Source organism: Bos grunniens, chromosome 13 (genome assembly GCF_055505025.1).
Source record: "Bos grunniens cultivar Pamir isolate PY7600 chromosome 13, Bosgru_T2T1.0, whole genome shotgun sequence".
Lineage (NCBI taxonomy): Eukaryota > Metazoa > Chordata > Mammalia > Artiodactyla > Bovidae > Bos > Bos grunniens.
In genome coordinates this window covers 71,239,724-71,252,474 of record NC_141177.1, presented here as the reverse complement: position 1 = coordinate 71,252,474, position 12,751 = coordinate 71,239,724, and the positions used below count along the sequence as shown (strand labels likewise).

At 41.1% G+C, this 12,751-nt stretch overlaps 1 protein-coding gene across 10 annotated transcripts in view; it reads left to right on the top strand.

Annotated features, from left to right (window-relative positions):
* USP6NL (USP6 N-terminal like) overlaps window positions 1–12,751 on the top strand; it is a 205,936-nt gene that overhangs the window by 155,265 nt on the left and 37,920 nt on the right. For all 10 annotated transcript variants that reach the window (XM_086334906.1, XM_086334907.1, XM_086334899.1 and 7 more), the window contains 2 exons: window positions 21–103; window positions 7,782–7,821. In XM_086334906.1, the coding sequence (XP_086191032.1) occupies window positions 21–103; window positions 7,782–7,821 (123 nt within the window). The remainder of the gene's footprint in view (window positions 1–20; window positions 104–7,781; window positions 7,822–12,751) is intronic.

Here is a 12,751-nt window from a genome sequence, read left to right as displayed (position 1 = left end):
TTCTTTGTCCCCTTCTATAGGGACGAGAAGGTGCAGAGATTGAACCTTGGGAAGATGCTGATTACCTTGTTTACAAAGTCACGGATAGATTTGGCTTCTTACAGTAAGTTGCATAGTTTGAAAGCTGACTTTTAAAATTATGTTTCTATGGTCACCTATTGCATTGATTTTCTTTGTTTTTAATAGCATTGCTGTGATTAAGACTCCAGGATTAGTCCTGCAGCCTGCTTTTCTTCTTTTTTTTTTTTTTTAAGTTCCTGGCATTTTTTACCCTCAATGATTGAAATTGAACTATAGCTAAGAATATAATCTTTAATATTCATTGTGTTTTAAGAAGAACATTAAGTGGAATAAATGAGTTGTATTAATAATTTAGCAGAATTAAATGGAAATCAATAACAACTTGTATTTCGAAAATAATTATAAGGCATTTTATTTTATATAAGTGCATTTAAAAAATAATTAGCAGTCAGAACGTCAGTGTTTTGCAGCCTAAAAATGAGCAATGGAATGAAATGCCATTGATCTTCCTTACGATTGGAAGTGTATTTGTGTTATTGCTTCTCAAAATTAATTCCATTTATCCTGAATTTGTTGTACAAAGAGTTGAGAAAGGTCTGGAGCACTATAAAGTAGTTAGAGTGGTTTTGACCCTTGTCCTGCACTGATAGGAGTCTGCGGGTTCTGGTTCCAGCTTTGTTTAGATTGCCAGGCTAGGGACTCTGCTACATCTCTATAGTTTGTTTGGTTCCATACAATTTGTTAATTACCTTTGCCACTTATTCACATTTTCCCCAGTCTCATTTGTTATGAAGAAGAAAAAGCCAGGGATTTTTATTTTATGACACATGATTACATTTTGAAGAAAAAATAAAATTTCTTAGGAGGTTCCTAGGAGTAACTTTATAGTACTCAGACCTTCTTTTTCCTTTCTGTTCAGTTTTCTTGCATTTAGAAAATATTTTGTTGTATCATGTTTTTCTCAGGGTCTCTCAAGCAAACAGAAACTGTTCTGGGAGTTAGAGAATGTGTGCTGTTCTTCTGGCTTTGCTGGTCTCAGTTAACCATTTCACGCCTTATCTGTGAAACAGAAATCATTAACTGCCTGCATACTTAGGGCTACTTGAAGCTTTGAAGAAATAAAATGACAGAATGCTACCTACGGGTCTAGACAAACCTCAGGTGTTATTATGCTACCTAATGATATCAGCATATCCAAAATGTTCTCCTGAGTAGTTGCAATTAGAAGACTTTGAATTTCAACAGATCAACGAGAGCAGTCTTTATGATGAAAATACTATTCTTAAAGGAAAGCCCCACTTTCACTTTTTTATAAGTAAAGCAGACTTGGCCACAAATGAGGCAGCAGGTGATTTTTACCCTTGTGTGGGTTCATGTGCGGATCTGAGGTGTGTGAATGCTGTTTGAAGGACACTTTGAGCATTGGGCACCATAAGATCAGTGGGTCCCCAAATTTCCTGCATGTTAGAATTAGCTGGAGAATGTTTGTTTGTTTAAATAGATTTCTGGGTTCTATCTCAGATTTTGATTCACAAGGTAGGCTACAACTCAGCTGATTTTTGGCCTCTCCAAGTATTTGTGATGGCAGTGAACCACTCTAAAAGATGTTTTTATGAAAAAAAATGGTCTAATACAGTACAAAATACCATGGAAAGGGCTTCCCTGGTAGCTCAGAAGGTAGAAGAAACTGCCTGCAATGCGGGAGACCTGGGTTTGATCCCTGGGTCGGGAAGGTCGCCTGGAGAAGGGATGGCAACTATCTTGCTGTATCTCACTGTGCATACTGTTCGCTGAACCCAGGATAGGCAAGGCATGAGCTAAGAGGCTGTAAGAAGACTCGAGGAGCCGTAGGAACTGCAGGCACATTTATTCTCCCCTCTCATGGTTGATGCAACAGACAGCATAACCTAACACAACACAACCTCTCTCCTGGCTGATGCAGCAGCCATAGCAGCAGACACGCTATATTCTCCCCTCTCATGGCGGACCCAACGGATGCAGCCATGACACAGCACTAAATGCTGCTGCTTCCTAGCTCATGTATGCATACAGTACCTCCTGACGTGCATGTTCAGTGCTATAAGTGATCTCAGCTGTTACATAGTCATTATTTACAAAACGTTGGGCGAGAGAGCCTGAACATGCCATCTTGGCTACTTTGCTGTCTCCCCACAGCAACCCAGTCCAGTATTCTTACCTGGAGAATTCCATGGACAGAGGAGACTGGCAGCCTACAGTCCGTGGGGTCACAAAGAGTTGAACATGACTGAGCAATTAACACTGACACATGAAAACCTCTTACAGTACAAAGGGGCCTGGGAGTTACCTACTAGGTTCTGGCCCAGAAGCCTAACCTGTATTTGGCAATCTAAAAATCACACTCAGTTATTCCAGATTTGTTTTCACCTCTGTGCTCAGGTCCATTTGTCTGTAGTGGGAAATAGACCAGTGATTTACCTTAATAATATTAGCTCATATTTATTGAGCACTTACTGTGTGCTGGGCACTGTTCTAAGCTGTTTACGTGGATTATTCCTTTCTAAACCTGTTAGACATAGGTACTCTTTTTATCTTTCTTAAGATGAACGGAAGCACGGAGAGGTCAAACAGCTTGCCCAGGTTCTGCTTGCAGTAAATGTCAGCTCCGAGGAACTGACTTTGGCAGCTCACGGCAGAGCCTGAGTTTGGAACTTCTGCGTTCTACTGCCTGTTACTATTACTCCTCTGTAGTTTTAATAAGAGAAACATCAGTGAAGCTTTTTGAAATGCCTGGAGGAAAATTAAAGGGGAAAAGAAGAATGCCTAAGAAGGGGGCCTGTTTGAAATGATTCCTCTCCTGAGATGGACGCTTAGATAGTGGTGAGCTCACCCAGTCTTTGGAAACAAGGCCGAACCAGTCTTCCGGCCAGCCCACTGAATTTTTTATTTACTCTGTGATGCAAACCTAAAGCAGGCCCTACGAAGGAAAATGATGAACACAGAAACGGGGTTTAGTGTGATGTTGTGCCTTATGGAATTTCACACAAGTATTGATTTTTGGTACAGCGCCTCGTTTCAGTGAGATGCTGTTCCGAGGTTGCTGCTGGTGCCTCTGGTCACTGGTCACTGTAAGCTGGGTTTTTCTGTGCTACTGAGTAAGGCCACCTGGCGCAGGCGTCTAGACCTCGCTCCCTCCCAGACCTCCATCAAAAGAGCGCTTCTTGCTGCTGTTTTAATTCTTTGTAGTTTTTTATTGGTTCTATGGTAAACATGGGTTTTAAGTGTCAATATCAATAAAATGGTACAAAGTAACTTTGTAGCCTTCTCTGAAGGCTGCTGACTTCATGTATAATGACAGTTTTTGTAAGTTAAATTACTTGTTATATGTGAAGAAGGATGACCATAATTAACAAACACGGCACAGGACTAACTTGGTTTTATAGCAGATTTCACAATAAATATAAAAACTGTTGGCAAACCAGCCTGGCTTGCTGGTGGAACAGGGTCATCTTTGTTTAGCATGCAGAAATGGGAAGCTGTCCCCAGCTATGTGCCTGTGATGCATCTGGAGAGTGGAGAAGTCCAGCTTTTTTAAGAACTTAGAGGACTTTCAGCATTTGAACTTTCAACTTTTTTTTTTTTCCCAAAAATAGTCACTGCTCAACAAAGAATGCTTGGTATTTGGATAATGATAGATAATGCTTTTAGGCCACAAGTTATTAATAGAAGAATTACAAGGAAACTTTTTCAAAAAAAGATAATACCAAGCCTCAGATTTTCAACCACTTCTTAAAAACATGCATACATTGTCTGAAGTTTAGTATGCTGCTGCTGCTGCTAAGTTGCTTCAGTCGTGTCTGACTCTCTGCGACCCCATAGACGGCAGCCCACCAGGCTCCCCTGTCCCTGGGATAACTATAAATACTTGAAATCCAGAATAATGGTGTTTTTGTTGAAGAGTATCTGTTTTAATGACAGGGCCTTGAGAACTCCTTCTACCCATCCAATAATTTTGACTAATTTTGACTAGTGTTAATCTAAGACAAAATTTGTTACAAAATCTGAAGTGAAATTTAGTCAGTATATTGAGCTAACTGATTTTAACAAGTTAGTTAACTTTTATGTTTCCAAATGAAACTTTATCTCATCAGTTCAGTTCAGTCGCTCACTTGTGTCTGACTCTTCACGACCCCATGAATCGCAGCACGCCAGGCCTCCCTGTCCATCACCAATTCCTGGAGTTCACTCAGACTCACGTCCATCGATTCAGTGATGCCATCCAGCCATCTCATCCTCTGTCGTCCCCTTCTCCTCCTGCCCCCAATCCCTCCCAGCATCAGAGTCTTTTCCAATGAGTCAACTCTTTGCATGAGGTGGCCAAAGTACTGGAGTTTCATAGTTACAGAAATACTCAACCTGAACTATTGAAAAACCACAAGTACATACAATCTAATTAGTAATTCCTTTAAGCTTACTAACAGATTGAAAAAACAAAGAGATCCAGGTAAGGTGAACTGTGAACTTCCAGATGTTCAAGCTGGTTTTAGAAAAGGCAGAGAAACCAGAGATCAAATTGCCAACATCTGCTGGATCTTGGAAAAAGCAAGAGAGTTCCAGAAAAACATCTATTTCTGCTTTATTGACTATGCCAAAGCCTTTGACTATGTGGATCACAATAAACTGTGGAAAATTCTGAAAGAGATGGGAATACCAGACCACCTGACCTGGCTCTTGAGAAACCTATATGCAGGTCAGAAAGCAACAGTTAGAACTGGACATGGAACAACTGACTGGTTCCAAAGAGCAAAAGGAGTATGTCAAGGCTGTATATTGTCACCCTGCTTATTGAACTTATATGCAGAATACAAATCACAGGGCAGTATCACATTGCTCCTGTTAGAATGGATATCATCAAAGAGACAAGAAGTAAGTTTTGCCAAAGATGTGGGGAAAAGAGAACCCTTGCCCACTATTGGTGGAAATCGATACGGTTGCTATGAAAAATAGTACGGAGGTTTCTCAAAAAAATTGAAAATAGTACTGCCATATGATCCAGCAACTTTAACTTTTGAATATGTATCTGAAAGAAATGAAAACACTAACTCAGAAATATATCTGCATCCACTGTGTTCATTGCAGCATTATTCTCAGTAGCCAAGACACAGAAAGAACCTAAATGTCCATCAACTGATAAATGGAAATGTGATGTTTATCCACAGTGGAATATTATTCACCCATAAAAGAAGGAAATTCTACCACAACAAATTCTAGCAACAACAGAGATAAACCCTGATGGAACTCTACTACATGAAATAAGTCAGAGAAAGACAAATGCTCACTTGTATGTGAAATCTAAAAACAGAAAAACCCAAACTCATCCATACAGAGAACATATTGGTGGTTGCCAGAGGTGGATTCATTCTTTAGGCTCTGCCTGATGCAGACCACGTAGCCTGAGCAGATGGTTCCCATCTTTCCATAGACACATGCAATGCTTGGTTCTGGTTCAGTGTTGACAGCAGGCACAGTTAGGCCTGTTAGTCTTGTCTGGTGATTGGGAGGACCCTGAAGAACTTGACCTGTGGTGGCAGCCAGACATGGCACTTCATTTGCAGTTAGGAATGTTCACTGTTAGGATATGCTCAAGTCAGCCACACAGAAGGTTGCTCTTGCCCAGGGCAGCCCACTCACCCAAGAGATCCCAGTCTGGGTGCACCCAGAGCTTGCCAGATGTCCTTATTCTTTCAAGATGTCCCTGCTGACCCCATCACTTGGCAAGTATGTTCCAGTGATGTCCACAGGCCGCCTTCTGCTAGTCAGTGAAGAATGGATGTGTGCCATTCATACAGCACTGACCCCAGTAATCAGATCACAAATTAGCAGGGAAAGTTAGACTAAGAGCATAACAAAAGCTATTTTCAAAAGGAAAAGATGAGTAGCCACTTATAAAAAAGCAACTTATATTTATCTTCAAAATTTCTTTTCTTGAGAATTGATTTCTTAGCCTGTTTTTCATACACTCTTGCGCAATTTGAATATAGATACAAATCTAAGTTTGAACCCACTGGGTTAGATAATACTAAGCATCTCTGTATTAGGGTAAGTGATGGTGACTGAGTGAAAATGTTAGTTTTCTTATCTGTGAAATGAGGGGTTGTACTAGCTTTCTGAGATCTCTTCAGCTCTTAACATTTTGTGGTCAGTTTTGTTGCTGTAGCTTTATGCTGTATCTAAGAACTCTTCAGAGTAGCAAAAGAATGCTTTTGAAAACATTGGACTCTTGTATACTAATGTGCTGTGTTCTTAAAAGTGTTATTATCTGGTATGAAGAGAAAGGCAAAAATATGTATAGATCTTGTCAAAACCAGACTTCACTGGTGGCTCAGATGGTAAAGAATCTGCCTGCAATGCAGGAGACCTGGGTTTGATCCCTGTGTTGGGAAGATCCCCTGGAGAAGGGAACGGCTACCCACACCAGTATTCTGGCCTGGAGAATTCTATAGACAGAGGAGCCTGGCAGGCTACAGTCCATGGGGTCACAAAGAGTCGGACGTGACTGAGTGACTTCCACTCATTTGTCAAAACATCAGTACCACTGATAGAACAACTCAAAGCACGTAACACTGTTTATAGATAGTACAAATAGTTGTTTTTACATTACTGACAGTTAATACGAGTCTCTGAATGTTTGATATTGAAGGTGATGTCACAAAATTACTGTATCAGAGAAATGGATTTGATCTTTCATTGTACATTAAAAAGTTATTCTTTTTGAAGTTTTGACAAACGAGGCTTTGCCTGTTTACAGAGTAAAAGTTTTAAGTTTTCTTTTTAATTCTTAAATCTATGGGAGGCAGTTTTATTTCCTTATACTAATTGTTTTGAACACTCATTTGTTACGGGCTACAGTTTGAGACAGAGAGTGGAGGTGATGGTCTTGGGTAGAGGTTGGCAAATGATGGCCTGTGGGCCAAATCCAGCTCTCTACCTGTTTTTGTAAACGTTTTATGGGATCTAACCCACACCTGGTTTACATGCTGTCAGCATCTGCTTTCACAGTATGACATCAGAGTTGAGTAATTACGAAAAAGACTGTATGGTCCACAAAGCCTAAAATATTTGCTGTTTCAGTATTTACCTTTGCAGGAAAGGGTTTTTGACCCCTGGACTAGAGCAGTCTTGTCCAGTGGAACTTTCTGCAGCGTTTGTGGAAGTGTTCTCACTGTATCCATACTGTTCAGTGTGGTAGCTGAGTTATGGCTTGTGAGGCTGATGACTGAACTTTTCATTTGACTTCATTTTATTTGACATTTAAAATTAAACAGCCACCTGTGGCTAAAGATGACGAGATTGGGCAGAGTGGGCCTAGAGATTTGAAGACAGGAGATGTGGTTTCAGAATGTTGTTATTTAAGTCTCTCAGTCATGTGCGACTCTTGCGACCCCATCGACTGTAGCACTCCAGGCTCCTCTGTCCTTGGGACTCTCCAGGCAAAAATACTGGAGTGGGGTTGCCATTCCCTTCTCTAGGGGATCTTCCTGACCCAGGGATCAAACCTGTGTCTCCACTGGCAAGCAGATTCTTTAACACTGAGCCACCTGGGAAACCTGTTTACAGAATAGCTCATTGTTTCATGTTGAATGTGGTGGAATGGAAGCTTACATAACTCTTGTGATGACAGGTCGATGGTTGGACATCATGTGTACCTACAGATTTATAATTTTTAAAAAAAAATTTGCCCTGATTTCAACTGTTTCACACCCACTGTTTTTCCTTTGCAGTGAGGAGGAGCTCCCATATCACAATGCAGCTATGGAACGGGTAAGTCCAGTTCTGTGTTCATTTTTCATTACCGAGGAATTACATTCCTCAGAGAAAGAAAAGTTGCCACTTTTGTGATTGAGGGTGCATTTATTACCTGTCAGTGCTGCTGTCAGCATTAAAATGTGACCCTCCAAATATCACTGTAAGAAAATAGTTAAATTAATGGTGAAACAACTTTAGATTTTATGGAACTTCTGTAGGTACTTGGGAAAAGGAGGGTGGCCGTTGGCAGAGCCTGCACGTGGGTGGTGGTTCTCCGTCAAGGCCGCCTCAGGACGTGGGCCTGGTGAGAGCATGTGCTCAGGAGCCCAGGCCCCCACGCTGTAACGTTGTCTGGGCACCTCTCTGGCACCACGTGGCTCCTGCAGCTCTGGTCCAGACCAGCCGCTCTTTGCAACACAACTGTGTCACGAGGTTTCCTCTGCATCTCCTGCAGATGACTGCAAAAAGAGTTGCTGTAGTCAAATAAGTACGTTTGCATTTTAAAGACTTAAGTCTTATATATAGTAAACCTGTCGGGCTTTGGTAACTGAGTGGTTCCCCTTTCTCATCGCACTTGGCTGGGGCTTGGCTCCACAGCTGGGTGTGTTGACACTTAGAGACTGATCGTTCGGAGTCCCATGGAGTCCCCCTCTCCATCTCTCCATTTTCTCATCTACCAAAAAAATGAACTGTAAGGATTCATGAATGGAGAGGGAGACTGTTGATCAGGGACACTAGTCTGTTCGTTTATGTTTGATGGGTAAACAAGGCTGATTTTCAGAAAATGGAGGTAAAATTGGTGCTGGAATTTGAAAAGCATTTTAGGGAATCTAAAAATCAAAATCTTCTGAAAATTAATACTGTAGTATAACGTTGGATAAAATTGCTATTTTACATACGCCATGTAGATAACCCTGTAGGTGTTTCCTGAGGTTGAATTCTCCAGTGAATGCCTGATTCTCTTTGTGTCATAACTTTGATGTTTGGGCAAAGGAATTTCTTTTAATAAAGCTGTATTACTGCTTAGCAACAGTGTGTCAAGCGGGAGTCTAGAATCAAGGCAGTAGCCTGGAATATCAGGAAAACATGACATGGTTTCTGTTTCTGTAATGCTTGCTGTTTGGCAGTGACTGGAGGCAGGCCAGGGGAGACAGTTGAGGGACATAACCGTGGCTTTCAGGGCCTGGTATTCATGCCGTGGGAGGGCAGTGCTGCTGGAGGAGAAGGCTGGTCCCTGCGGCCCTGGGTTGCTGGAGAGGGAAATGATGGTGCAGCGCTATCTACCAGCTCCGCTCCTGGGGAGCTTATACCGCTCTACTTGGACATGGACACACAGGGTGGTTCCACCCTCTGGCCATTCTCTCTGTGTTAGTGCCCTGACTTGGCTTATCCTTGGACCGCCTGGATCCCATCACTGTTAGGTCTTCAGCACCCTCTCTTCCCACCACAGGTCAGGACCTCCCCTGTCCTGCTTCTTCTGAGCTAACCTTCCTGCCCCTGCAGCGCCAGTGTGGCTCTGTGCTACTGGGGAAGACTCCCAGCTGGGACGAATGGCTTTACTTTACATCCAGGATCTCAAACCTCAGCTGCACGTTTATGCTGCCTGGACTCCATGCCATGCCTTCCTGGTGAATTTCTGCTCCCACTTTAGTGCCCTTTCCTCTTCCCTCTCAAGCCCCCAGTGCCTCCTCCTCCAGCCTCGCTCAGCTGATGCGCTCGCTCAGCTGATGTGCTCGCTTGTGCTTCTCATTTCTCATCTCTGTACTGTCGCCCCAGGTCGTCAGTTCCCAGCTCCCTCCCACACTGTGATGTGGTTGGTTGACCTCTCACTCTCACATGTTCTCTCTCTCTTTTTTTTTTCCATTAATTATTTATTTTAATTGGTGGCTAATTACTTTACAGTATTGTAGTGATTTTCACCATACATTGACATGAATCAGCCATGGGTGTACATGTGTACCCCATCTTGAACCCCGCTCCCACCTTTCTCTCCATCCCCTCCTTCAGGGTTGTCCCAGTGTACCAGGACAGCTGGTGTTGAGTGCCCTGTTTCATGCACTGAACATGGACTGGTGATCTCTTTCACACATGGTAATATACATGTTTCAATGCTATTCTCTCAAAGCATCCCACCCTTGCCTTCTCCCACAGAGTCCAAAAGTCTGTTCTTTATATCTGTGTCTCTTTTGCTGTCTTGCATATAGGGTCATCGTTACCATCTTTCTAAATTCTGTATATATTTGTTAATATACTGTATTGGTGTTTTTCTTTCTGACTTACTTCACTCTGTATAATAGGCTCCAGTTTCATCCACCTCATTAGAATTGATTCAAATGCGTTCTTTTTAATGGCTGAGTAGTATTCCATTGTGTGTATGTACCACAGCTTTCTTATCCATTTGTCTGCCGATGGACATCTAGGTTGCTTCCATGTTCTAGCTGTTGTAAACAGTGTTGCAATGAACATTGAAGTACACATGTCTCTTTCAATTCTGGTTTCTTTGATGTGTATGCCCAGCAGTGGGATTGCTGGGTTGTATGGCAGTTCTATTTCCAGCTTTTTTAAGGATCTCCACACTGTTCTCCATAGTGGCTGTACTAGTTTGCATTCCCACCAACAGTGTAAGAGGGTTCCATCTTCTCCATACCCTCTCCAGCATTTATTGTTTGTAGACTTTTTGATAGCAGCCATTCTGACCAGTGTGAGATGGTACCTCATTGTGGTTTTGATTTGCATTTTCTGATAATGATGTTGAGCATCTTTTCATGTGTTTGTTAGCCATCTGTATGTCTTCTTTGGAGAAATGTCTGTTTAGTTCTTTGGCTCATTTTTTGATTGAGTCATTTATTTTTCTGGTATTGAGCTGCATGAGCTGCTTGTATATTTTTGAGATTAATTCTTTGTCAGTTGCTTCATTTGCTCTTATTTTCTTCCATTCTGAAGGCTGTCTTTTCACCTTACTTATAGTTTCCTTTGTTGTGCAAAATCTTTTTAAGTTTAATTAAGTCCCATTTGTTTATTTTTGCTTTTATTTCCATTACTCTGGGAGGTGGGTCATAGAGGATCCTGCTCTGATTTATGTTAGAGAGTGTTTTGCCTGTGTTTTCTTCTAGAAGTTTTATAGTTTCTGGTCTTACATTTAGATCTTTAATCCATTTTGAGTTTATTTTTGTGTATGGTGTTAGAAAGTGTTCTAGTTTCATTCTTTTACAGGTGGTTGACCAGTTTTCCCAGCACCACTTGTTAAAGAGATTGTCTTTTCTCCACTGGGGGCTTCCCTGGTGGCTCAGAGGTTAAAGCATCTGCCTGCAGTGTGGGAGACCAGGGTTCGATCCCTGGGTCGGGAAGATCCCCTGAAGAAGGAAATGGCAACCCACTCCAGTATTCTTGCCTGGAGAATCCCATGGACGGAGGAGCCTGATGGGATCGCAAAGAGTCGGACAGGACTGAGCGACTTCACTTTCAGTTTTCACTTTCTCCATTGTATAGTCTTGCCTCCTTTGTCAAAGATAAGGTGTCCATAGGTGCATGGATTTATCTCTGGGTTTTCTGTTTTTGTTCCAGTACCATACTGTCTTGATGACTGTCACTTTGTAGTATAAAGTCAGGCAGGTTGATTCCTCCAGTTCCATTCTTCTTTCTCAAGATTGCTTTGGCTTTTTGAGGTTTTTTGTATTTCCATACAAATTGTGAAATTATTTGTTCTAGTTCTGTGAAAAATACCATTGGTAGCTTGATAGGGATTGCATTGAATCTGTAGATTGCTTTGAGTAGTATACTCATTTTCACTATATTGATTCTTCTGATCCATGAACATGGTGTATTTCTCCATCTATTTGTGTCATCTTTGATTTCTTTCATCAATGTTATATAGTTTTCTATGTATAGGTCTTTTGTTTCTTTAGGAAGATTTATTCCTAAGTATTTTATTCTTTTCATTGCAATGGTGAATGGAATTGTTTCCTTAATTTCTCTTTCTGTTTTCTCATTGTTAGTGTATAGGAATGCAAGGGATTTCTGTGTGTTAATTTTATATCCTACAACTTTACTATATTCGTTGATTAGCTCTAGTAATTTTCTGGTGGTGTCTTTAGGGTTTTCTGTGTAGAGGATCATGTCATCTGCAGTGAGAGTTTTGCTTCTTTTTCAATCTGGATTCCTTTTCTTTCTTTTTCTTCTGATTGCTGTGGCTAAAACTTCCAAAACTAGATTGAATAGTAGTGGTGAGAGTGGGCACCCTTGTCTTGTTCCTGACTTTAAGGGAAATGCTTTCAATTTTTCACTGTTGACGATAATGTTTGCTGTGGGTTTTCATATATGGCTTTTATTATGTTGAGGTATATTTCTTCTATGCCTGCTTTTTGGAGGGTTTTTATCATAAACGGATGTTGAATTTTGTCAAAGGCTTTCTCTGCATCTATTGAGATAATCATATGGTTTTTATCTTTCAATTAATGTAGTTTATCACATTGATTGATTTGTGAGTATTGAAGAATCCTTGCATCCCTGGGATAAAGCCCACTTGGTTGTGATGTATGATCTTTTTAAATATGTTGTTGGATTCTGTTTGCTAGAATTTTGTTGAGGATTTTTGCATCTATGTTCATCAGTGATATTGGCCTGTAGTTTTCTTTTTTTGTGACATCTTTGTCTGGTTTTAGTATCAGGGTGGTGGTGGCCTCATAGAATGAGTTTGGAAGTTTACCTTCCTCTGCAATTTTCTGAAAGAGTTTGAGTAGGATAAGTGTTAGCTCTTCTCTAGATTTTTGGTAGAATTCACCTGTGAAGCCATCTGGTCTTGGGCTTTTGTTTGTTGGAAGATTTTTGATTAGAGTTTCGATTTCTGTGCTTGTGATGGGTCTGTTAAGATTTTCTGTTTCTTCCTGTTTCAGTTTTGGAAGGTTATACTTTTCTAAGAATTTGCCCATTTCTTCCAGGTTGTCCA